Source organism: Ceratotherium simum, chromosome 39 (assembly GCF_057802395.1).
Source record: "Ceratotherium simum simum isolate JZ-2026a chromosome 39, ASM5780239v1, whole genome shotgun sequence".
Taxonomy (NCBI): Eukaryota; Metazoa; Chordata; class Mammalia; order Perissodactyla; family Rhinocerotidae; genus Ceratotherium; species Ceratotherium simum.
The window spans coordinates 15,766,694-15,792,354 of record NC_141938.1 but is presented as its reverse complement, the minus strand read 5'-3'; the positions used below and the strand labels follow the sequence as shown (position 1 = coordinate 15,792,354).

Below are 25,661 nucleotides of genomic sequence, written 5' to 3'. Positions count from 1 at the left end.
TCAGTCTGTTCGCGGCCGCCCGTCAGTCAGTCAGTCTGCGCCTGCCCGCCCGTCAGTCAGTCTGCGCCCGCCCGCCTCGCACCCGCCCGTCAGTCAGTCAGTCAGTCTGCGCCCGCCCGCCTCGCGCCCGCCCGGCAGTCAGTCAGCCTCGCACCCGATCGGGCGGAAGGGGCGGGGGCCTCGGCGCGAGCGCGCGCGCCCCATTGGTCGGCGGCAGGGGCGGGGCTTGGCGCCGCCGCGAGGCTGGCCCCGCCCCCGGCCCGCGGGGAGCGGCGGCGGCGGCAGCGGTGGCGGTGGAGGCGGTGAGCGCGGGCGCGGGCAGCTGGGGCGGCGCGGGTGCGGCCGCCGTTGGGCCGCCGCGGCCTCCTCTGCGTGCGCGCCGGGCTCGGGGACGCCGCGCTGGGCGGCCGGGCGTCCTGTGAGCCTGGCGGTCGCCCGGGCCGGAGGCTGAGGCGGCGGGGCCGTGGGGGAGGGGCGAACCCCGAAAGAGGCTCCCCCGGGGCGCTGGCCCGCGCCGCCGCGGGAACCCGCTCCTCTGTGCTGAACCCCCCTCTGCTGCCTGAACCCTCGCTTCTGTGAACGAACCCCCTCCTCTGCTGATTGAATCCCTTGCTTTGCCGCCTGAATCCCTTTTTCTGCTCGTCTGTTCCCTGAACCCCCTGCTGCCTGAACCCCCTGCTGCCTGAACCCCTGCTGCCTGAACCCCCTCTGCTGCCTGAACCCCCTCCTCTGCTGCCTGAACCCCCTTCTGCTGCCTGAACCCCCTCCATGCTGCCTGAACCCCTCCATGCTGCCTGAACCCCTCCTCTGCTGCCTGAACCCCTCCTCTGCTGCCTGAACCCCCTCCTCTGCTGCCTGAACCCCTTCTGCTGCCTGAACCCCTCCTCTGCTGCCTGAACCCCCTCCATGCTGCCTGAACCCCTCCTCTGCTGCCTGAACCCCCTCCTCTGCTGCCTGAACCCCTCCTCTGCTGCCTGAACTCCCTCCTCTGCTGCCTGAACCCCTCTGCTGCCTGAGCCCCTCCTCTGCTGCCTGAACCCCTCCTCTGCTGCCTGAACCCCTCCTCTGCTGCCTGAACCCCTTCTGCTGCCTGAACCCCCTTCTGCTGCCTGAACCCCCTCCATGCTGCCTGAACCCCCTCCTCTGCTGCCTGAACCCCTCCTCTGCTGCCTGAACCCCCTCCTCTGCTGCCTGAACCCCTCCTCTGCTGCCTGAACCCCTCCTCTGTTGCCTGAACCCCTCCTCTGCTGCCTGAACCCCTCCTCTGCTGCCTGAACTCCCTCCTCTGCTGCCTGAACCCCTCCTCTGCTGCCTGAACCCCCTCCTCTGCTGCCTGAACCCCTCCTCTGCTCCCTGCACTCCCTCATCTGCTGCCTGAACCCCTCTGCTGCCTGAACCCCTCCTCTGCTGCCTGAACCCCTCCTCTGCTGCCTGAACCCCTCCTCTGCTGCCTGAACCCCTCCTCTGCTGCCTGAACCCCTCCTCTGCTGCCTGAACCCCTCCTCTGCTGCCTGAACTCCGTCATCTGCTGCCTGAACCCCTCTGCTGCCTGAGCCCCTCCTCTGCTGCCTGAACCCCTCCTCTGCTGCCTGAACCCCCTCCTCTGCTGCCTGAACCCCCCTCCTCTGCTGCCTGAACCCCTCCTCTGCTGCCTGAACCCCTCCTCTGCTGCCTGAACTCCCTCCTCTGCTGACTGAACCCCCCTGCGCTGCTGTGGTGAACCCCCCTTTGCACAAAGGAGCCCCTCCGCGTCGTCTCCGCTCCTGTTGACAGGCAGGCCGGTCTTTCCCGTTGCTGGAGTGGACGGTCTGCAGCTGCCCCGGCCTTTCAGGGACATGGCAGCCGAGCTGTCCTCCGATTTTATTTCTCTGCTCGATTTTCTTTCTCCGCTCGGTGGTCAACTGGGAACTCCCGACGGGGGGAGGGCTGTGAACTCCGATTGTTTAGTCGCAAAGCGCCTCTTGTGCTGGGGTCAGAGGCAGGCCTCAGCACAGAGGTGATTTATTCAGGAGCCTTTTAAAAATAATCTAGACAACACCGTGGGGAGGGCATCTGGCTGTATTTTATTTATGAAAAAAATCCGGGCGCCTCCCGAGGTACCGAGGCCAGTCATTTCCTTTTGGCATCAAGCATCTCAGCGCAAGATGACGGAATTGAACCATCTACTTGAGGCTAAGCCCTGCTCACCTTTGTCCTTGAGGGCTGCCTCTGCGCTCCCGGCGCCAGCAAACGATGTTATAAACCACCGTGCAAATTTCGTTGCAGGGCACAGCGCGTCAGACCTTCAAGTACTTTGTGCCAAATCATTCCCGCTTGCCACATGAGTCTAAATCATGACGGATGCCAAGTATGTCCTCTGCAGATGGAAAAAGCGATCATGGCCTGCAAAGGTGACAGCCATTATTCTGTAATTTCAGGAATTAGAAATGACTTTCGAGTGACAAGTAAAATCTTTATCAGGAGATACCTAGGAGTTGCTTCAGTGAAATAATTGAGCCTGAACAGTTGGCGCTCGGATCTGTTGGCACTGATTCTCATTCCCCATTTAATGGGGTTTTGGTCGAGTGCTTACAGGGTTACACTTCCAGAAGTGTCTTTTTTTCCTCCACACTGAAAAAAAATTCACAGAGTCAGTTATAAAAAGGCATGTAAGGCTGTAACTCAAGGAACTTTCTGGCAAGGAGCCCTGTGATGGTAAATAATGGGAGTCTGTCAGGGAGACATTCCAGCGGCGCAATAGGAGGAGTGCTGAGCCACAAGACAAAACCCCGGGGCCTTGTCTGGGTCTGCCACTGACCTCTTGTGCCTCAGTTTCCCCACCTGCAAAATAACTGGGATTAGACAGGATATCGCTGAAGTCCTGTGGTTGTGTGCTTTAACAACAATCTGTTACATTTGTATTAATGTTGCCACTGCTTCTTACTTTGTGTCAACTGTTTGTTGTATCTTAATAAAAGGATCTTTTTTTTTTTTTTTTTAAACATAGGTTTTGGCCAGACCTAAGGCGTCAACAAAAGATAAGAGAAAAAAGGAATTTTTTCTAAATGTTCAAATACTCTCCGTAGACAAAATGTTAAGTGTTGTGTTTTTGTAATACTACTTTTTTTTCTATATGGGATTTCTGATACCGCCCCCTGTCCCCTCACCCTGAAAAAAAGCAAAGTCCACTCTTAAGGCCTTATCAACTCTTTAGTTTTTGTAACTATTAATGCTCATGATAACCGTAAGAGGAAAACAGCTGATTTTATTTTATGTAAATTTGGAAACTGAAGATCTATATGAGGCATTCTCTGTGATCTCCAGAGAGATCAGTACAAAAATGGAATAAATATAAATTATACGCAAGGTAAACTCTCGTTGGGGTTCAAATAGGGATATTTCCTTCCCACAGCTTTATTTGTGTGTCTTTTTTTAGACGCTTGTGTGACAGGCCTATCAATTTTGAAATATTTGATGTTTGGGCCTGTTCCTCTAATAAGAAACTATTATTTAGTTTTCAAAAGGCGAATAGACGATGTGGCAGCACATTACTGTTCTGCTCTTGATTATCCAGTGATGGAAGGACATAAGATCATTTAGAATGATTAAGATGCCCGGATCGTGTATGATGATGGTACGGGTATGTCTAATGGAAGAATTCCCAACTCTAAATAGAGACGAAAACCAAGCCAGCTCCAGTTACAATTTCCCTGGGTCCCCGTCCCTCTTTCTTCAGAGCTGCCTCCTAAGCTCCCTTAGTCCCCAGCTCGCACTCGCCCTGCGGCTGGGAAGGTAATTGAATACTCGAGTTGAAAAGGGAAGCACATCCTTTTAAACTAAAACACACCTGCTGGGCTGTAAACAGCTTTTAGTGACATCATCTACTCTGAAAGTCTAACAAAGGAGGTATTTGTGCAGTTGAAAGTAGGATTTGCCTCACAAAAGTCACAATTTGAATTCATTTTTACTGCTAAATCCAGCCAACCTTTTCTGTCTTAAAAGGGGAAAAAAAAAAAATCACATTCGCCAGGGTCCTTCCTGCCTCTAACCTCAGGCACGTGAATTCCTAGTCGGCTGTGACTTCTGGTTTAAGTGGGAGGTTGAGAAGGAAGAAAATGAATCTAATTTCTTTGTCATCTAAAGAAAAACATGTTTGAAAATGTCTTCCTGGCCTTGGCTGGTGGCATATAACGGTTGTTTCTGTCCCTGCAGAATTCGGGTGAAAAGCACGCAAGTCGAGATCCTGAAGAAGTCTCACATTGACGAGATTGCTGACTTATTAGGTAAGAGCACATCTCTAAGGAACCGTTAGGTTTTAACAAAGTAAGAGACAGTTTGGGAGGAGGTAAGACTCGGCTCTCCAGGTAAAAAGTGACCCTGTTCACCATTCTTCCTTTTGTGCAAGGGAACGTGAATTCCGTGAGCTGAAGGAGGGGAAGAAAATGGATCTACTTTCTTAAACCTTTCTAGAATTTGCTCCTAGAAGCGATCCTGTTCTTGACTCCCAGAATGGCCAGCTGCGAGCATCAGGATCGGCTGGTCCCATCCGTGGCCTCCGGGGTGCACAAGACGTGGAATGGGTTCGCTTCCCTGAGGAGAGGGGGAAAGACTTTTCCTCTTTTTTTTTTTTTGCTCATCCCATAGTAAGACTGTGAAATGGTTGCTGGTCTGGTCTCTGCCCAAGGTTTGAGAAGCGGTTGGTCGTGTATTTAAATTCCGTAGCTGAGCCCAGGGGAGAAAGAACCGTGTGACCGGCATCAGCATTGCTGGCCGCCCATTGTCTGCTGGGGCCGTCGTCGGTGGGGGCGAGGCCGGTCGGAAATGGAACTCAGTGACACCCACCCCCTTTGCATTTCATAGGTGAGAGAGACTTTGAGCCCAGCCACGCTGGGGACCTATCATGCACACACACCACTAGGAAACAGCAACCGCCTCCCTACCCAGTCGCAGATCTGCAAACCCAAATGTAAAAATGCTTTTTCTCTCCTCAAAGTGGGAGTGCTTATCCCATGTGCAAAGAACTGTTTGTCTTGTGAAAAGATTGACCAGAATTCCTTGCAATGGTGTGTATGAAATAGGGTCTATTTTTCTCTTGTCTTTGGAAAAACAGCTGCTGTTCAGAGCAGGGGCCACCCCCACATACCTTAGGTGGTGTCGACCATCACCTCTCGGACGCCATTGTCATTGTTCGCTCAGATCGTGTCGGGGGCTGGTTATTTATGGGTGCCTTTAATATTAAACAGGGGAAAATAACTGTGTTGATTGAGGTATTATGCCTGCTGAGTTGCGATATTGCATCTATCATCTTGTTCAAATAAATAGCACCATATCTATGTGTTGGAATGAATAAATAAAACTATTGCAGCAGGGAGGTCAGGCTGAAATCTCAAGGCCCGTGATGCTCTTTTCTGGCTTTGAAATGCCCTTGCAAAGAAGTATGGAAAATGTACCAGCCCACAATGAGTCCTTTTCATCCGCTAGTCCTCACCCCCACCCCCAGCCCAGAATACATTGGCGGCGGAGTTCTTTATTTAGTTGGCATGGGTTTTTATTGACCCTGATTGAATTTGAAATTGAAGACTGGGAGAGGATTTGCGAAACATCTGAATACATTTTGCAGGCGGTATTGTTTTGTAACCTGGAGGAATTTATTTCTGTAACCCAATCAGGTTGGGGTCAGTCAGTTTGTTTTATAAAAAACGGAGCCCCACAGCCCTGAATGAACAGCTGTTTTGTAACCTTGTCCTCCTTTGGGAAGATGTAGGTGAGAAGTGTTAGTCCTCTCTTTAGTTACAAAAACTAGCAGTCAAAATGAAATGGCCAAGCTTGTAGAGTGCTCTCTGCTAGCAGTGGCCAGGTATCCAGATGTCACCAGGCTTTGTTTATTTTCCGTCCTTCAGGCTCAAAGAATGAGGTTCGCGAGGACCCCCTGGAGGAGCTGACCTACAGACGGTCGCTTCGAGTGGCTCTGGATGTTTTGAACGAGGGAACCAATTCTTGTCAAGAAAGCTCTTCAAGGGAAGAAAGAACTGCTGTGTCTCCAAGAGAGCAGCCCAAGGAACTGGCCTCCTCGCTCTGTGATCCCAGCTCTTCATCTTTTCTCCTCAAAGGCATGTCAGGCAGTTGTGGACCTGAGAGGAGGAAACGTGTAGACCAAAGGCTATCAGGTTTGCCCGCTTGTGAAAAGGACCCCCAGTGCAAAGTGGACCACAAGAAGTGGTTTGGGAAAAGTGAAATCCCACGAGCCCTGGTGCTCTCCGCAGCCGCAGGTGGTTCTCAGGATGGTAGTGGATCAAGAATACACCAGGAAGATCGGAAGACCCCAAGTAAAAGGGGAAGAAATTCGACACAGGAGCCCAGCTTGTGTCAGAATGCACGTTTACTTTCAGAGGGAGATCCTGAAAAAGAGAGGAAGATAAAAGCAGGCAGCCCGTCGGCCCCTCGCTCGCCTCCTAGAATTGAGGAGGGTCTGAAGGCTGAAGGGCGAGACCCAGGTCTGCCTTTGGGTGGCCCCACTCTGCTCCTGGCCCCGGGGTGCCCGGATGCCCGAGGCTGCCCCTCCAAGGAGCTGTGCCCAGACGGCAGCCAGCAGCCAGGGCCAAAGGGACGCATGACTCTGCGCAGTGCTGCCAAACTCGGCCCACCTCCCCTGCAGTTCCCCGCAGAGGAAACAAGCAATTTTCACCTCCTGGAGGAAGGTAAAAGTCCGTTGGTGGAGCGTGGTGTCTCGGTGCTGGGCGAGCCACAGAGGGTGGCTGTGGTTCTCCGACGGCTGGCTTCGGAGCCGGGCACTCGTGTATTTTTAACCAGATCTCGATGAGATCCTTACCAAAATAGATCCAGAGCAGAGATTTCCTAATTCCTCGTTGTTTGTCCCTCCCACGGGGCTGTAATTACCTCAACTGCTCCCGAGCATTTCTGTCTTTATTTTTGTTTTGAAGCGGAGGGAGGGGATGGGGCAGGGGGCCCGTGGCAGAGGCTGGTGGAGCCCTGTTGTCGAAGCAGGCGCCGGGAAGCCTTGTGGCTGTAATGATGCTGCATCTGCTCCCCGGGGATTAACTCGTTCATTCTTAACTGTTGCAGAAGCGATAATGCACTCCCGTTAAATTGGCAGGAATCTCAAAAGTGATTAACTCGCTTAAAAGGCTCCTGACTTTGTGAGGATTCCCGTGTAGATACACTTTTTGTGTGGTTGCAGTCATGCGCTATGAGCTGTTCCATTTTAACAGTGTAGCATCCCACTTATTTTTGAAATGCTAATTCGGAAGTCTTAATTTCTGCGTGGTGAGGTGTCTCCGGGTCTCCTCCCCACACACTTGCCACATAGGTCTCTGCCTTTCTTCTAAACTCCTTTCATGAGGTCGTCTCCTTCAAGCATTGGAAGGCCGCAGGGGCCTGATCCGCACGCAGCTCCTTGCCATTTTCTGAAGAGAAAGTGGCTGCACTGCTGCTCACCCCGTGGTTGCACCCCACTCCCTGTGTGTCCACCGAGCGCTTCAGAGCGTAAAGGAATAGCCACACAGAAGGAGTTCCCCTCAGTCCATTCAACGCCCCGTAACTTAGGTTGCTGCTCCTAACGCTCGCCTTTCCTTTACGACGTGAAAGGCCTTCTCTGTCTCTCTCCCTCCCTCTCTTTCTTGTTTTTCTTTCTTTTAAATGTACTTTAATCGAAGCAAACCCTATTTGAATCTGGCAGTGCGAAACTCTGTGTAACACGAGAGCTTTCCCTTTTGTTGATGGTCACATATCATGAAATGTTTTTCTTGGGATGAGTCACCAAGACGATGACAATGAAAGTGTAATCTAACATTGTTGGCAGACCGTCAGTCCTCTGAAGAGTCAGTGGAGTTTAATTCCATTAATTCTCTCCTGGAGGCAGAGGAGGAAGATGAGGAGCCACCACGAATCCTTTTATACCATGGTAAGCCATAAGAAGTGCCCCGTGTGCTCTCAGTTGTGACGATCCGCTGGAAGGAAACGTGGGCTGGCGGTCCTAAACCATTTCTGGTGTCTTCAGCTGAAGGTCTCTTGCTGTTGGATTTTTCTCCTGCTGAACCGAGACCTTAACAAGTGCCGTGTTTTCGTTCCTCTGTCTGAAGGATAACCTCACAAAGGGAAGAGGGACTCCCTGGGAAGAGATAGCCCAGCCCTCCCTGTTAAGCACACTGCTTCCTCCGTTGGTCCTGTCCCTCAGTGGGAACGAAGGACACTGAGGGGACTAGATGGGCATTGTTGGGGTGTGGCCTGGTGGTGCGGTCTGGCACAGCCTCACAGGGCCTTTGGGGATGGCATTTGCAAGTCTGTCCAGAGAGGCAGGATCTCCAACCTGAGGGACCCCCACCCCCAACGTGCTGTCTGCACCAGGGCAAGACATGCGTGTAAGTGCCACTGACCATCTGCGTGGAAGGATCGGGAATAGAGACCCACAGATCCCGAAGCAGCAATGAACAGAAATCAGTTTGCTTTGTGAACTAAGGAATTTAGAACCAATTACATTTTTAGACTCACCCCTTAACCATTCATCCTACATAGTCTAGTCTCTTGTTTTTTTTTAACCTTTTTATTTTGAAATAATTATAGATTCACAAGATGTTGTAAAAATAGTACAGAGAGGTCTGGGGGACCTCTCCCTCAGCCTCCCCAGCAGCAACATCCTGCAAATCCAGGACGCTGATGTGGGTGCAGCGTGTGGGGCCTCTGCACGGGTCCCGTGCTGCGTGCATGCTCTTGGTGCACAGCTCTTCCTCCCGAACGCTGAGTGTGTTTCAATCGCTGTATCAGTGTACTTACGGGTTTGTGTTTTCCTTTTTTTAAGTTAATGACAACTCAGACATTCTTAGTGGCGCCTAGTTACTGTTTACTAGGAGAGACGGGTGTTCACATACTAAACCTCCCCCCCCCGCCGAGTATCTAGATTGTTCCTGGGGGACTACAGCGCACATGACGTGTGCTTTTGGGAAATAACTGTAGGATCAGCTCCTGGGAGTGGAGCTTACTGGGCCACAGAGAAGGGGCACTGTGCCTTCTTCCAAAAGGGCATTTCTGTCCCTGCCGCCACCAGCCGGGGTCAGGTCACCACAGCCCCGAAAAACCTGGGTGTTTGCTCTTTTCCTGTTTTTTGCTTCCATTTGGTTTTGTTTGTCCCCGGCAGCCTGAACGTCTATCTGGTGTTTCCTGGCTGGCCCCTGAACTGGCCGTCTGGGCCGTGGGCCATTGTCCTCATGGGGGCCGGCGGTCCCTCTGGGGTGATAACCCTTCACGTGTTTGCTGCAAGCATTTCCCAGTTTGCGTCCTCTTCGCTTGGTCTCGTTTTTCACCCTGTGGACCTTTTAGCTGTTAGATAGTCAGGCACTGCAGCTCCCCCTTTCTTCCACAGAGTGTCAGAGCGAGAGGATCTTGGCTCCGTGTGGAGAACAGCCTCTGTTTTCTACGAGTTTTTGTTACCCGATTTTTTAACATCTCTATTGTTTACTCATTCTGGAATTTTTTGGTTAGAAATAGTTAAATTTAGGCTGGCCCCAATAACTGTTTTTTTTTTTTTATGCACATCGGACAAGAGAACCCCAGTTTTGTGTACTAACAAATGCTTTCCTTCTGTTTAATTCTTTTTAAAAGAATATTGACTACTTAACTGTAAAAAAAAAAAAAAAAAAAAAAAAAAGAAATAGTTAAATTTTGTTCCGAAATAATTTTGTAGTTATCTGATGATTATGTAAATAATTTTTTTTTCCCTCTTAAGACTCCAGTTACTCAGACAGATGAGCTTCTTAGAAATTAGGTTCTCCTGTTGGGGCTTCATTGTGCCCCATCGTCTCCTTTCTGGTTTTGTGCCACACTTTCTAAAAAAATGTGTTTTTTTTTGTGAGGAAGATCAGCCCTGAGCTAACATCGGCCAATCTTCCTCTTTTTGCTGAGGAAGACCAGCCCTGGGCTGACATCCGTGCCCATCTTCCTCCACTTTATATGGGACGCTGCCACAGCATGGCTTGCTGAGCGGTGCGTCGGTGCACGCCCGGGATCCGAACCCGCGAACCCCGGGCCGCCGCAGCAGAGCGCGCGCTCTTAACCACTTGCACCACTGGGCCGGCCCCTAAAAAAAATGCTTTTTTTTGGAATAATTGGAGATTTCCAGAGAAGGTGCCGAGATGGGACAGAATCCCCACCTACCAGCTTCCCGTCATGTTACCACCGAGGTGACCACGGCACGTTGTCCCCACTGAGAAAGCAGCGCTGTCCCTCGCTCCCCGCCACTCAGTGCGCCCGTAATCGGCACTGGGATTCCAGCGGCAGGAGTTATGAACCCACCTTCCAGATCCTGGTCTTTAAGCGAATTGTGTCAACATCGAGTTTAAAGAGTATCACGATGATTGTGTTGTCTCAAGCTGTTGCATTTGCTGCCTGATGCGGATCTGACGTATCTGTTCTGTCTTTGTTTTTCTTTTTCTCTTTCTTTCTTTTTAATTCCAGAACCACGCTCGTTTGAAGTAGGAATGCTAGTCTGGCTTAAATACCAAAAGTACCCCTTCTGGCCGGCGGTGGTAAGAACAACTCCTCCTCCTTCTAAGGGCAGTCAGATTCCACGAGGTTTTTTCCGCTTGTCCTCAGTGCCCCACAGTTGGACCGGGCCAGTGTTCTCGCCGTTTCGTTATTACTGGAAAGAACGATGGGCTTAGCAGCAGGATTGCTGGAGACACATTTACCTCAATAAAGGGAGTTTAGTCATTTTCGCCTCCTTGAGGGTAAGGTTCACAGGTCAAATTTTTACCAAGCAGGCTCTGAAAAACCTGCCTGAAGAAAAAGTCTGCAGTTTGCTCATTTTAAATATTGTGCATTTCAGACTTTTTCCCCGTTGGAGCTTTCTAACTACTCAGATTTTAGGGTAGGGCCCAGGTGTACGTGTGAAAACAAGTATGTGAGATTCTGTCCCAGCCCCCTGGTGTGGTGGATGAGCTTAAATGCAGCCAAATTCTTGGCCCTGCTCTCTCTTACTCCTGGATGGTATAAATTGTCAGTTTATTTTCTAGGCAGAGGCACCATCCCAGCTCCTCTCGGCCCTCCGTTTGTCCCCCTGCCTCTCCCCCCGGCAGAGACGGGTCTGAGATTCTAGCTGTAGTTCTTGGCTTCTTACTAAGAGACCGTGGCGGGTAAACCCGGAAGGTGTCTGCAGCAGCCGAGAAGCTTTTGTTGTCTCGTGAGTCTGCTCTCTCCGAGCCAGCGAGGCCTGCTCACACCAACCGGCCGCAGTTCAGGGGGATGGAACACAAGCCTGTGCCGCGTTTGCTGTAAGACACGCGGCTTGAACAAGTGGACAGGTGAAGGAGATTTCAGTGCAGGCCCTGCTGCAGTCGTGGGGGACCGTTTATGGGGGCCTTGTGCTCCCTTGAGCACTCGCTTCCCAGGAGCCGCCCGTGTCCCCCCATTTCCCGGACCTTCCAGCCCTCTCCTTGTTCTCACCACTTCCCCGGGGGCCCTGCTGGTGCACTGGTCACCAACGTGACAGATTCCTGGGGCGAGAGAGTCTGCGGCCACGTTGGCCACGTGAGGCGCTGCAGAAAGGGGGGCCGCCTGAGGCCGCGGGGGGGCCGAGCGAGGAAAGGGGCTGTTGGAGTGGGGTGCTGCCGCCTCTGGGTGCCCTTGCTCATCCTGACCTTCCTGAGCTCGCCTTGCTCATCCCACACATGAGAATGGGCCTGCCCTGCGGAGCCACTGGGAAAATCAGCCGGACGATTTGGTAAAGGGGCGATGGGCAGCAGTATGCAGTTCCCTTTCTTTAAAAACAAACCACACCAGCCCCTGTCTGGTTCTGCTCAGTTGTGAATCCAGCTCGAGTGAGGCGTGGGGCACAGCTCGGGCGGTTTCTGAGCGTCCGAGGGTGTTAACGGCCTCGGTCACCCCCGAGCCGCCAGCTTTCCGGGTCACACGTGTCAGTCGTTCACCAGAACACCAAGAAGATGGTGTCAGAAGAGTGTTTTAAAAACCCACGGCCTCCTCCTGGGTTCTCGACACTTTGTTTTCTTGGATTTGCTGACAGGTCAAGAGCGTCCGGCGAAGAGAGAAGAAAGCAAGCGTGCTTTTTATTGAAGGGAACATGAACCCAAAAGGGAAAGGGTAAGCCCATGTTGGTCTCTGCTCTCTGAGGATGGCTCCCAGGTGCAGGCCTGATGCGGGGGTGCTGGCCCGGGGAGCGGGGTGCAGGACTCCGGAGCCCCGCAGGGTCCACGTGCCCCCTGTGAGCCGCCCCCAGGAAGAGGACTCCAAACACAAGCAGTGTTTAAAGGAACTGGTCAAACAGTCCAGTTTTCCAAATTTCATTTTATTATTTTTTTTGCTGAGGACGATTTGCTCTGAGCTAGTGTCCGTGCCAATCTCCCTTTATTTTGTATGTGGGCCGCCATCACACCATGGCCGCTAACAGAGCTGTGTAGGTCCACACCTGGGAACCAAACCTGGGCCGCCAAAGTGGAGCCTGCTGAACTTAACCACTAGGCCACCTGGGCTGGCCCCAGTTTTCCAAATTTTATTTGCCAGCTTTGAAAGGCAATCCAGCCTGGCACTCATTGGATCGCCCTCAGTTTCCGCAAACTAGCAAAATGTGGTCACCGCAGGGGCCGTGAGCAGTGACCTGCCTCTGCCTGAGTTCTGCCGTTTGGCTGGTTGCCCGGTCATTCTCTCCTAATCCTTAATCATGGGATGAAAATGCACTCAGATGTATCTGCCTGCTCAGAGCGGCTTTTTTAAAAACAACTGCCCCGCGAGTTTCAGAGGGAATGTGCAGGGTCGGTCTGCTCTGACCCTCTGGCACTTTGGTGTTGCCTCCGCCTCCTACCAGTGGCCGGGGGGATGGAGCGAGGACCAGGCCCGGGGTCTGCCTGTCCTGAACGGTGGCCCAGCCACATCCCCCTAGGGACCCACTCAGGGCGTCCCTGTCGCTTCTGGGGCCTGGCTCCAGGGGGCTTCCTCGGGCCGCTGGGGACCACAGTCGCGTTCGATAAATAAACGGATGCCGGCAGAGGCGCCAGGGGCCCCCACTTGTTTTATCAGAGGAAGGGGACCTTTTTTAGGTCCCGAGAAGGAGTTCATTCACGTGAACCTTTGCCTCTCTCTGTCCATCCAGTATCACCGTGTGTCTTAAAAGACTGAAGCACTTCGACTGTAAAGAGAAGCACGCTCTGCTGGTAGGTGGACCCTTATTTGTGCCTCTCTGAGTGGCTGATTCGGTGACTGATAACGGGGTCCTCTGCGTCGCCTGTGAAACCACGGCTGGTGTGTGCATGTGAAGGTCGTGGGAGTCAGGGCAGAGCATCTGCCGGGCTGGTCTGGCCGTTATTCTGGGGGATCACGGCACTGGGGTCTCACCACCGCTCTGGGGGCTGCCGGTGCGGAGCACAGTTTGCCCAGGGCCGTGGGGTAAGGTGGCGGAGAGCCCAGGCGCGAGGCCCACTCCTTCTGGCTCCTTGCACGGGCGATTGTTCTGTGGCCGCCCCGCAGGTTGGGGTGTGGTAGACCCCGGCTCCTTGGAGTGGGGGACCCCACCCCAGCCCAGTGCTGCGAGCACCATGGGCCCGCAGGTGTGCGGAGGGAACCTGAGCACCTGTCTGTGTGGGTAGCGACGGCGCCCTACCAAGAGCTCTCTGTGCTCTTCAGTGGCTGCCGCCCCCTCGGTTCTGTAATCGGCTTCCTGTCGTACACTGAGTGCACGAGCCACAGGGAGCTGGTCCGTTCAGAAACGATGTCTCTTCAGCTCTGAAATGCCAGCTTTCAACGCAGACCGAACTGGCCAGGTGGGGAGGGTCTGTCAGCCTCCGCACAGTGTGGGTGTTTCCACGGCTGGTCAGTGGGGCTCCGGGCTCATGTCATGGTGCCGCCTTCCTGTCGGGGAAGCTGTTCCCTTACGCTGTGAGTGGGATCGTGGGGCTGGGGGCCGTCTAGGGAGCCTCCTGCCGACCGGCTGTGCTGTTGCTCCAAGGGCAGCAGGCCACGGGCTTCGGGGGTGGGCTGGTGTTGGGAGGGCTGGCACGCAGACGGGACCCCAGCCTTCAGCAACGTGCGCGTCTCCACGACGTGAGCCTTGCTCCCTGTCTGTCTCGTCTGCTTGAGTTTGTTCACTGCAACTTCTAAGCCGCCACCAGCGCTGGGCGCCCAGTCCCCACCAGAATGCCGGTCAGCGGGTCTGGTTCTGGAAGAGGGCTGGTGGCGGTTGGGACAAGCTGCCACGCTCCCCGAGGTGCAAATCCATGAGCACGCGGAGCCGACAGCCCAACTTTCCGGGGCCGGGGACATTGCCCTGACTCCTCTCAGCCCCTTTGCTCTCTGGGGGGTCCGGGTAGCCACCCCAGAAGGGAGGGGTGGGCGAGAAGCAGAGCAGGACTCGTGCCTTGAGGCCTGTGTGCCTTAGACACATACAGAACATGTTTTGTCACAAAGCAGCCTGGGTTACGAGAAGATGGTGCACGGGCCTCCCTCTCGTGATGCAGATGCTGGAGGGTGTCCGCCGGCCACCTTCCTGTCCTCTGAGAAATGTTAGTTCAGGTCCACTCGTGAGGTGGGGTGCGGAGGGGAGACCGAGGGGCTGGTCTACTTGAGTGGCAAGAGCGTTGCCTCCCAGGAGGGGCTGTTCCGCCTGCGCTGGGGGTGTTGATGGATCGGCTCTTGCGTCCTCTGTGGGCCCTTGTGTGACCATCACAGCTTGGTGATGTCTGTAGGGCCCCGTGTGTCTCTTTCCCTGAGGAGCCCCACAGGGCGCTGTCCTAGGTGCCGGTCAGCAAGCCTGGCTGAGGCCCTGAGCCCCTCTCAGAGCTGCCCGCTCTGCTGCCATCCCACACCTGCGGCGACTGCGGGAGGAAGGCTGGGCTGAGGTGGCGGTACGCAGGAAGTGGGTCTCAGCTTAGCCTCAGGCCTGTGGTTCCTAGGAGCTCGTGGTCCCAGCTCAGGGATCCTCACTGGGGCTTCTCACCAGGGTATTGTCCTTGGTTTGCTGGTGAGCACCAGGAGGCCGGAGGGTCCCGCTGCGGGTGGCTGAGTGTCCCTCCCTCCTGGCTGACCCTGCCTTGTTCTAAGTGATGGGCATGAGAATGTCTCGTAGAAGGATTCATTTCACACAACTGTTAAAGTCTTTGTGTGGTTGCCACGTAGGCTGCCTTTTGGGGTGTTTTTTGCTTTCCTGTACTTAGAGTCTGCGGTTCACTCTCTCAGCCCAGAGCGATCGGCTCACAAGTGACCGTATTCTGAGCAGCCCAGCCACATACATAGGCCTGGACACGCATTTCCCGGTCTGGACTTAGGAGCCCTGAACGGGGGCATCTGCCGGGTCCCCTTTGTGGGTGAGGGAACTGAGGATGCAGAGGGAATGTGGGCAGTGCTCCCTGCAGCTTCCTGTTCACACTTGCTGTCTGGGTCTTGTTACAGAACGAAGCCAAGGAGGACTTCGACCAGGCCATCGGCTGGTGTGTCTCCCTGATCACTGACTACAGGGTCCGGCTCGGTACGTGGGGCCTGCGCGCCCTCGGACAAAGGGATCAGGCAGGGATCAGGTGGGGTCCTCCTCTGAGGACCCCCGAGCGTGAGGGCAGAATGAGGCACGTTCCCGGTAGCCGTCTGGCCTGGCCCATGACAGCCTCCTCCCTAAGAAAGGCAGGTGGGTAGGCGCCCGGGCAGAGGCCGAGATGCTGGGGAGAAGCAGAAGACGGGGTTTCCTGTGAGTCAGAGGTGGTTTCCGTCCACCCCGAGCCTGGCTGCCGGGAGTCTGTAAACCGTGGCGGTGTCAGTAAAAACGTCCTGGCCTTTCTCGGTGCCTCTGGGGACCTCGCGGCTGCTTTGACAGCAGTTCTGTGTCCCACTTGCTCTCCCCTGGGAAAGGGTCTGCTCGGGGCTTGGACTCGACCCTGCAGGTATTTCCCGGGTCTCTCCTCCTGCATGTAAACAAGGCTCTCTCCCCTCCTGCCTCCTCTGCAGGCTGTGGTTCTTTTGCCGGCTCTTTCCTGGAATATTATGCGGCCGATATAAGTAAGTCCACCAGCACCTCTTTAAAAGCATAACCGGCTTTTAGTCCTTCAGAAGCAACGGTCTTCCAGGGGCCAGCCCCGTGGCGTAGCGGTTAAGTGTGTGCACTCCGCTGCTGGCAGCCCGGGTTCGGATCCCGGGTGCGCACCGACGCACCGCTTGTCAGGCCACGCTGTGGCGGTGTCCAACATAAAGTGGAGGAAGATTGGCTTGGATGTTCGCTCAGGGCTGATCTTCCTCACCAAAAAAAAAAAAAAGGAAGCAATGGTCTTCTATGTCCCAGGCTCTGGAGGAGATGTGTCAGGCAGAGGTGATGTCGCGTCCCCAGCCTGTTCCTGGATCGCAGACCCAGGCTGTGCAACCCGCCGCAGTGTCCGCCGGGCACCCACAGTCTCGTCTCCCTGCCGTGGGGGCCGGGACGGCGGTTCCGTGTCCTCAGTGTCGACACTGCCCCCCGTCAGTGCTAGTGGTGACACGCCGAGGATTTTAAGACTGTCGCCTGGATGCTGAGACGTCTGAATGGCGGTGCTCTCCGTCTGCCTTCCCTGTGGCTTGGCATTTTCAGTTAGCTGACAGCCACTCGGTACCCCGTTCCTCTGGTCGTTACAGAGTGGACACAGAGGACGTGATGCTGCTTCGGCGGGGCTGGGGCAGGTGGGGGCTGGGCTCTGCTCTTTCGGGTCACACTTGGCTGTGGGGCAGAGCTGGGGACAGAGGTGCGGGATCCCGTCAGAGGAACGGCCCTGTAGGACTGGGGCAGTTCTGCGCAAGGGGCTTATCGCAGACGTCGAGGCCCCATGGGCCTCTCCGTCACCCCCAGGCTCCGCGTGATTGCTGAGGGCCTCACAGTGAGCGAGGGGAGGCTGCAGGGACCCGAGGCCAGGCTGGCAGTCCCACGGACGTGCGCTTCCTCTGCAGGCTATCCCGTCCGCAAGTCCATCCAGCAGGATGTGTTGGGGACCACGTTCCCTCAGCTGAGCAAAGGGGACCCGAGGGAGCCTGAGGCGGGGAGCCCCCAGGGCCGGAGGCAGCCATGCAGGAAGGTCCTCCCTGACCGGTCGCGGGCCGCCCGGGACCGGGCCAACCAGAAGCTGGTGGAGTACATCGTGAAGGCGAGGGGCACCGAGAGCCACCTGCGGGCCATCCTGAAGAACAGGAAGCCGTCCAGGTGGCTGAAGACGTTTCTGAACTCCAGTCAGTACGTGACCTGCGTGGAGACGTACCTGGAGGACGAGGAACAGCTGGACCTGGTGGTGAAGTACTTACAAGGAGTCTTCCAGGAGGCGGGCAGCAGGATGCTGACACGGATCAGCGGCGATAGGATCCGCTTCATCCTGGATGTCCTTCTGCCCGAGGTGAGTGGCCGGCGGGGGTGGCTCTGCACGTGGAGGGTGGGGGTCTGCGGTGAGGGCCCAGCTTTGCCTTGGCAGGGGGGCTGCAGCGGCCACGGGGACCGGGCGGTTTGGTGCTGAGACACTCAGTGTGTAGCCCGGCCCCCCGTGGGGTTTGAATCTCACCACCAGCGTTGGGGGGTGGGGGGTGTTCCCACAGCGTTTGCCTGTGGGAACCGTTCTGGAATACAGGGTGCTCGGGCAAAGGGGGTTTTCACTGCTCAGTGCACTTCAGGTGGGGCTCGGGCTGGGTGAGGAGTCAATGCCACCCCTCCGATTCTCTTGGAGGTTAGATGGGCACTGCTGGGCATCTATGCGCGTTAGAAAAGCGTTATAAAACTCAAAATTTGTGAACTGTATTGTTGTGGTACGTTTCAAATACATACAGAAATAAAATGACCTCATGAGCCGTTATGTGCCCGTTACTTGGCTGGAGTAGTGACCTTACTCCATCTGTACCCCCAGTCCACTCCCCTGGATTATTCTGGGGTGGCAAGGGACTCAAGTATTTTTTATCCATAAATACTTAAGTGTGTATTTCTAAAACAGGCATTCCTGCCCCAGGAGACACTGGGCGATGTCTGGGGACATCTGTGGTCCTCACGACTTGGGAAGTGCTCTTGGCATCAAGTGGTGGGGCCAGGGATGCTGCTCAACCCCCCACAGTGCCCAGGACAGCCCCCCAGAGAATGACCCGGCCCCAGTGTCTGCAGTGCCAAGGGCGAGACCCTGCTCTAAACTATAAGGACTCTAAAAATACTTTTTGACATAACCACAATACTATTGTCTCATCTAAAAAAATTAATAATGATTTCTTGATATTATATGTCTGTTGTGTATTTAAATCATGATGATTGTGTACTTTCATTCGTTTTTTTATTTATTTGTTTATTTTTATTTTGTGTGTGAGGAAGATTGGCCCTGAGCTAACATCCGTGTCCATCTTCCTCCACTTTATATGGGACGCTGCCACAGCATGGCCTGACAAGTGGTGCGTCGGTGCGCGCCCGGGACCCGAACCTGCGAACCCTGGGCCGCCACAGCGGAGCACGAGCACTTAACTGCTTGCCCCACCAGGCCGGCCCCTCATTCGTTTTTTTACAGTAAACAATTTTCAAAACCGCACTTGTTGGTTGGGGTCCTGCCTTTCAATCTCTGCTTTTAGTGACGTGGACTCTTGTCTCTAGTCCACGGATAATGTTATTGATGTAATTCAGAAACTTCGCTGTAAGCAGAGATTTCACGGATTCCGTACGTGTGTTTTGAGCCATAAACCGGGAAGTGTCCGGAGGCTGATCTGTGGTTGAAATGGGCCCCCTGCAGATTCCTCGGAACGTGCCGTGCCAGGCCCTGCCCACGGTTGACTCGCTCTGCCCTCTTACAGGCCATCATCTGTGCAATTTCTGCAGTCGACGAGGTGGATTACAAGACGGCCGAGGAGAAGTACATAAAAGGACCTTCACTCAGCTACCGGTAGGCCGCTCAGAGCACTGTTCCCAAACTGTTTGCAGTTTGTTTTCACAGGCTTGTATTTCCACACTCACTGGTGTCGTGACCCCCTTCCTGACACGCTGGTCCAGATGCCTGGTTGGTAAATGAACCACGTGAACTTGAAAATGTTTCATGTTAGCACTTGGCCAAGGAATCGCCCGACGTGAACGTTCTTTCCTCCGGCCAGCGTGGGCAGTGGGCCCAGGGCCTCCAAGCTGGTCGCAGCGGGCAGAGCTGGATGCAAGCCCAGGCCCCGCGTCGCCGGCCTGCAGGAGCGCCCGGGGCTGACCGCCGGACACGTGCTCGGGCCTGCTGTGCCTGATCCCTTCTGCAGGCGCTCACGTTTGCGTTTCGCACTTTCTCCCCCTCTTGCTCCAACGCCGTGGCTATTTGAGAAAATGCAGCAAGATTAGCAGCCGCAGTCACCCTGGCCGGTTCCTAGCTGGTCAGAAGAATGCTGTGATCAAGATGTTTCCCTCACATCGAGTGTTTAGCCACCGTTGGATTTTTGGCCCCCAGAGCCCCTAATCCGTCTCTGGGCGTGCTGCCAGGCCTGGCTGGGAACAGGCGCGGCCCGCGTGGCACTGACAGGCTGAAGACTCAACTAGAGTCACAGGCCAGGGTCTCCGTCCAGGGCTGAGTGTGCACACCATCCCGGGACGCTTGACGGTAAAGACTCATGGTTCCCAGGAGGCCTGAGTCCTTCCCGGGTGGGCCCAGGTGTGTGCCAGGGCTGGTAGGAGGCCGCCGACTGGGCTGCAGTGGATGGGAAAGCCTGCTTGACTGTCCACAGACGAGTACATTTGGCTCTGTGTGCAGGAGCTTTGATCCAGCTGAACTGACCGGACGAGAAGGGCCTTTGGAAACAGAGACTTGGCACGTCTGTTCCTAGAACTCGAGTCTGGCCTGGCACCCTGATAGACGAATAGCGAACGGTGATCCTGGCAGGGTGAGGTCGGAGCTGGCCGTCTCAGCTCCGGCCAGCCTCTTCTTCTCCCTCCCTCACGTCCCGGAAGCTGACCATTCTGCTCCGGTGATGGCGCCTCTCCATCTGCGAGGTTTTCTTTTCGCAAGGAGCCGTGTTCCAGGTTCCCCGTGTCACAAAGCGTTACGAGTCCTTCGCAGCCTCGCCCCGCTGTGAACGTCTCAAATGCACCGTAGACAGGACGTTCAGCGCGCTCTCAGAGAAGGGGATTAGATTGAACACGCAGGCCACCGTTTGGTTACCCGGGGGACGTGGGCTGAGTGGCGTGATGAGTGAGCGGCGGCTGTCTCTCCCCTCGGCCCCTGTTTCCAGGGGCGCAGTCTCTCGTCATGGGATCCGTTCGCCCCGACGTCAGGAGCCATTCGTTCACATCCCCCTTGTCCCTGTTGTAGTCGTGTACAAACCTGGCTTTATTTAAGTCCACGCTGTATGGTTGTACCGTAAGCAGTCTTGGCGCTGTTTCCATTGTGGTCATTCCTAAGGTGACCTTGTATCTCTTCTCCTGCGAGGGCACACTCGCCAGTATCTCGCCCACCGTCTGGTGTTTCTCCAGGTCACTTTCAGAATAGGTGTTCCCTGCTTGTCTCTTTCTATCCTGGGAGGGGTGGCTAGCCAAGTAATTGTTAATATAATTTTTTTTTTGACAGGGAAATTGCCTAAGAACAAGTTGATATTTCACACTCTTTTATTTAAAAAATTGTTTTTTCTTTAATTGTAATAAAATAGCAACAACGTAAAATTGACCGTCCTCACCATTAAGTGCACAGCTCAGAGGCCTTAAGCACATTCACATTGTTGTGCAGCCATCCCCACCATCATCTCTAGAACTTTCCTTCCTCCCGAACTGAAACTCTGTCCCCATGAAACACTAACTCCCCTGTTTCATGCCCTTTAAAACTGGATTAATTACTAAAATGAAGTTATCCCCTTTTGTTTCCTGAAGGGAAAAAGAAATATTTGATAACCAGCTCCTAGAGGAAAGGAATCGGCGATGCTGACACCGGAGGAGGCTGCGCCCGCGTGAACACGCCGTCTGCCGGTAGTAAGCGCTGCCGGTGCCCCGGTCTCCGGCCAAGAGCACCTTCTGGAAGTTGGGGACTGGGGGTGTGTTTCCACGGCTCTGAGAAGTCGATTTCGTGAACACGCCGAGACCCGGTTCTCTTTTCCCGGCTCTTTTGGGAAAGTACAGTTCCCAAAAAACCCGAAGGTTTTTCAAAGGACAAACGTGCATTTTATTTTGGTTTAGGTCATTACTTGTGGCTGTATTATATAGTTTAATATAAGGTACACGTGTTATTTTGTGTTAAAAAGCAGCGTATCTGATAGTAAACAGGCGTTTGAGAGAGGAGTCTGACGTGAGTGACAGCTCCAGGAGCGTCAGTGTATTTTTCGTGGTTTCCTCTCGATGGTTCCTAAATTTGCGCTGCCCGTCTTAACGTTTGTGAAGAAAACCGGTGTTTGTAGGAGACAGAACAGAAGACAAGCTGCCCTCAGGTTTTAGCGTTTGCTATGATTGCTTGTGCAGGAGGACATGGACGTCAGTGGCTCCAGTGGCCTTTCTCCGCTCCGTCCTGTGTGGGGACCCCGCAGACGCCCCGTCCCGCCTAGGTTTCCGTGCACAGCCGCGTCTCTCCTGGCGCCAGCGTTGTCACCACCCAGCCAGCCCCTGCAGTCTTGGTCATCTGCCCGGATAGCTGTGACGATCCCGCGTGCCCGCCGCTGCCACCGGGGGCAGCCGACATCACTGTGTGGCCGTGGAGTCGCAGCATAGGGGACACGAGCTCATCGCCTGGGCCTGGCGTCTGCAGAAACGAGGCCATTTTCTGGAAGGCAGGCTCGAGTTCCCGCCCAGGGCACAGAAGGCAGGTCTCCGCCGGTGAGTCGCCCGACGCCCGAGGGTCCCCAGCTTGGGCTCCTGGCCCTTGGAGTCAGCCATGTGGAGGCCCGTGACTCAGTTTTCCTCAGCCAGTCCTCAAACACGGTCATAGAAAGTCTAAGTCAGAGCCACACGCCACTGAATTCTTCTAAGCTGATGCGAGACTGTATGTGGAAGTAAACATTGGAGAGGTTCATTTTGAGAGCCTGTCCCGTCTTCTCCACCCTGGCTGCGTTGTCACGCCTGGCAGGGGTGGTGGCCCCACTGTAATGACTGGCAGCTGCGTGTGAGGAGGGACGGGGTCCCCTCACCTGACAGCCGGCACCACAGAGGAAAGTTGGAGTGAGATTCTCATGGGACGTGGTGGGGGCACGTGAGCCCCAAGAGGCTGGTGTCTGAACAGGAAGACACCGCAGAGACATCTCCGGTCGGTTCGAGACTGAGATGTTCCAGAGACGGCGTGCTGACCTCGTTGCCCAGAACCCCGCAGGCCATCTTCGTCCTAGTTGATTTTGCTCAAATCGAAGAGCAGAGCATCCAGGCACGCCCGGCCCTGGTGGTTCTGCCTCCGACCCTCCCGGCTTGGCCCTCAGGGTGTCCCATCTGGGGCCCAGGCTCGGGAGGGAGGGGCTGGAGGCGCTGCGGTGGAGGCCGCTCCCCATGGCTGGCCATGTGCAGAGCTGAAACCACAGAGGGACGATGGTTCCTCATCTGACGGAAAGGCCCCTGATGCCGCGTAGCCCGAAGCCTCAACGCGCCAGTCTGGTTGGCACCTGGCCCTGCTCTGGTCACTCTTCCTGGGACACAGAGAGAGGGCCCCATCCCCAAGGAGGATGGCCCTATTGGCGTCGCCAAAATGGGCCTTGCTTCCTTCCAGAAAAGTCCGACTACACTGTCCACCAACAGCAACCCTCATTGAAAGTGGTCGGTAGCGCGAGCAACGTCCGCCTTACAAACATGAGGGATGTTCTCGTGGGTCGTGGGTTAGAAACATCCATGAGGTTTTGTGGAAACCTAGTGGCTCGTGTGGGAATATTCCATTGTCGTGAAGTATTTTTATATCTGTTTCTTTGCTAATCTTTGCCGTGTTCCTAAGCTTTGATTGTGGAATTGAACTATTCAGGCTGGAATTAAATGTCGTTTTGGAGCCCTGGCTTTTCTTTTCTGAACCCCACACGTGGTCTACCTTGGGCCGGCTGCACCGTCCCGGTGTGTAACTTTCCGGAAGGATCCGTCCCCGGGTGCTTGTGGGGGTCTGCCCCCCAGCCCCATTCCCACATCAGCCTGAACAGAGCAGATGTCTGTCAGACACACGCTGCGCTGATCAGCTGTGCTCCAGGCTTCTGATGTGCACCCCACGCCACATCCCGGTCCTGCGCCCCAGCAGGTGTTCTCAGCTCTCGCTGTGGTACTGTTCTTGTGGACTCGGAGGGTGACTGTCTTAAAATTTTCTCCTAAGGCCACTGGGGCAGACGGTGGTGGGGTGGGTGGGGGTCTGTTGACGCTCCAAATTGATGGCTGGGCAGTAGATGAGGAAGTCAGAGCCAGCTGACCTGACTAGCATGCCAGATGAGGAATGTTCTAGAAGGGCCTGAGAGGTGACCAAGGACCCCCTGGGGAAGCCAGCACAGCTCGGCTGCTTCTGAAGCTTCAAGAAGACAGACTTCACCCAGCACAACATGGTGCAAGCAGGGCACCTCAGCCGCCCGAGCCCTCCTGCACCCCCATTCTCCATAGCGACGGCTTCTCTCCACCCACCCCTCACTCCCAGGAGCCGAGCCTGTGTCCCCTGCTCCAGGTCTGCCCCTTGGCACTGGCCGGGTCATTCTCTGGGGGGCCGTCCCGGGCTCTGTGGGGGGTTGGGCAGCATCCCTGGCCCCACCCACTCGATGCCAGGAGCGCCCCCAGTCTACAAACTGATGGTGTCTTGCCGCCTTCCCCTGTCGGTGACTCCTGCCTGCCGCCTCTGCCCCTTCCCTCTGGGCTGCCCCCAGCTGGTGTCTCAAAGCCGCCCACACCTTTGTGCAGCCTCCCTGCTGCTCCTTGTCCCTCTCCCCTTCCCAGGGCCTCACTGGGGCTCTTTCCTCTACCCTGGTCTTCCTCACCTCCCGCAGCTCTCCAGCCCAGCCCTCAGCTGAGCCTCTGCCCGTGCAGACCCCCAGCCCTGCGGAGGCTTCTCCTACAGTCAGGTTCCTCTCCCGCCCCAGCCCCCACAGCGCAGAGGCGCAGTCAAATCCCCCCCAACTGAAAGAACAGCACGCTCCAACATAACCGCTTCCCGGAATGGGGATTGTCATCGCGTGCACGTTGGCACCTCCTCAAGTCTATCGTTTATCTAAAAAATTGATTGTAAAAAATGCACAGGGCAAGGGCCGGCCCCGTGGCTTAGCGGTTAAGTGTGCGCGCTCCGCTACTGGCAGCCCGGTCCGGATCCCGGGCGCGCACCGACGCACCGCTTCTCCAGCCATGCTGAGGCTGCGTCCCACATACAGCAACTGGAAGGATGTGCAGCTATGACATAGAACTATCTACTGGGGCTTTGGGGGTGGGGGGGAAAGGAAGAGGATTGGCAATAGATGTTAACTCAGGGCTGATCTTCCTCACAAAAAGAAAAAAGAGATAAAAAAAAAATGCCCAGGACGAGAATCTCAAACCACAGAGAAGCACCTCTGCCCAAGGAACGGTTGAGCCCCCTCCTGCCCCTGATTTGCAGCCTCCCCTGCCTGAGGTTCCCCGTGCCCTCCTCTCTCCTCTCCGTCCCCCTCCCCCTCCTCCTCCCCTCCCCCTCCTCCTCTCCCTCCTCCCCTCCCCCTCCATCCACCCGTCTCTCTCACTGGCCCTTACTGGCCCTGGAGTCATGGTGAGCCCTCTGCTCACCCGATTCACCAGGCCCCGGGTTCCTGAGCCAGGCCGTCACCTCCCACCTGTCCCCCATCCAGCCACTCAGCCTGACATGCTGATTGCCCCTCCCACGTTAGTTGCTTATTGCTGCATAACAAACGACCCCAGTACTGGCGGTTGGAAACAACATTCTCATGGTTCTATGGATCGGGAAGCCAAGAGCGGCTTGGCTGGGCGGCTCTGGGGTCTCAGGAAGCCACAGTCGGATGTCAGCCGGGCTGCATCATCTGAAGGCTCGGCTGGGACTGGGGCAAGGACGGTAGGGGAAAACAGGAAACCTGATAATGTATCCACACCAGGTCCTGAATGGTGATGAAGGTACCGCACTAGCATAAAATGTTAACAGTAGGGAAGACTGGGTGCTGGGCACAGGGAAATTCTCTGCAACTTCTCCATGAATCAAACTGTTCTAAAATACAAAGTTTACTTAAATTAATAAAAAAACTCAGCTCCACAGGACAGCCAGCTGTGGGAACTAAAGGGGAAGGAGGGTTTGCGCATCCACCGGAGTTTCAGATTCCCATCAGATGCGCCCGGCCTTTCCTCTGCTCTTTTCTCCTGTGCATCGCCCTTCAGCGGCCATGCTCGGCCTAGGTGACACATCCGGTGCCCTCCCGGCGCCCCTCGCCTCTCGTTCCCAAGGGGCCTGAGCTCCCTAAGAACAGGGGCCCGGCCCTGCTCAGCACTGAGTCCCCAGCACAGAGCAGGAATTCGGTAAATACCTGGAGTGGTCCTCACTAGGAGGCCAGCCCTGTCATTCGCCCGTGTTTGCCTATTTGATCCTCAGTTTCCACGTATGTAAAATAGGCAGAACAGATGCCCAGCAGGATTGTCAAAATCAAATGGCATAGAAGCGGAAAGTGTTTTCTGCAAACTCTATTTTGCCAGTTTTGGTGTTCAGTAGAGTTCATTTTTACAGTTAGCACTGGTTCTAATCCTACCACTTAAAACATACTGGAAATCGGGGTGGGCAGAGGGGGATGTTTGGGCTGGCATCATAGTCTAGCAGTGGGGACTGGGGTTGACGGCTTGTTCTGTC

The 25,661-nt window shown here is 55.1% G+C and overlaps 1 protein-coding gene across 3 annotated transcripts; it reads left to right on the top strand.

The window, feature by feature from the left end:
* Positions 1 to 286: 286 nt before the first annotated feature.
* PWWP3A (PWWP domain containing 3A, DNA repair factor) lies at positions 287 to 22,868 on the top strand. Of its 3 annotated transcripts, XM_087425869.1 has the most exons (14): positions 287 to 302; positions 2,266 to 2,390; positions 2,987 to 3,072; positions 4,192 to 4,262; positions 5,880 to 6,677; positions 7,799 to 7,900; positions 10,447 to 10,517; positions 12,011 to 12,087; positions 13,094 to 13,154; positions 15,385 to 15,460; positions 15,931 to 15,981; positions 16,897 to 17,333; positions 18,754 to 18,842; positions 20,789 to 22,868. In XM_087425869.1, the coding sequence occupies exons 2-14, from the start codon at positions 2,334 to 2,336 to the stop codon at positions 20,841 to 20,843; spliced, it is 2,031 nt and encodes a 676-aa protein (XP_087281995.1). In that variant the 5' UTR covers positions 287 to 302; positions 2,266 to 2,333; the 3' UTR covers positions 20,844 to 22,868. The 3 variants fall into 3 exon arrangements, with proteins under 3 accessions (XP_087281995.1, XP_087281996.1, XP_087281993.1); XM_087425867.1 differs by lacking the exon at positions 287 to 302 and having other exon boundaries at positions 1,675 to 2,390; XM_087425870.1 differs by lacking the exons at positions 287 to 302; positions 15,931 to 15,981 and having other exon boundaries at positions 1,674 to 2,390.
* Positions 22,869 to 25,661: the final 2,793 nt, after the last annotated feature.

Coding starts and splice junctions, on each gene's coding strand:
- PWWP3A (XM_087425869.1), top strand. CDS start 2,334: ATGACGGATGCCAAGTATGTCCTCTGCAGATGGAAAAAGCGATCATGG. Junction 10,518..12,010: donor ACCCCTTCTGGCCGGCGGTG/GTAAGAACAACT, acceptor ATTTGCTGACAG/GTCAAGAGCGTCCGGCGAAG. Junction 17,334..18,753: donor TGGATGTCCTTCTGCCCGAG/GTGAGTGGCCGG, acceptor GCCCTCTTACAG/GCCATCATCTGTGCAATTTC.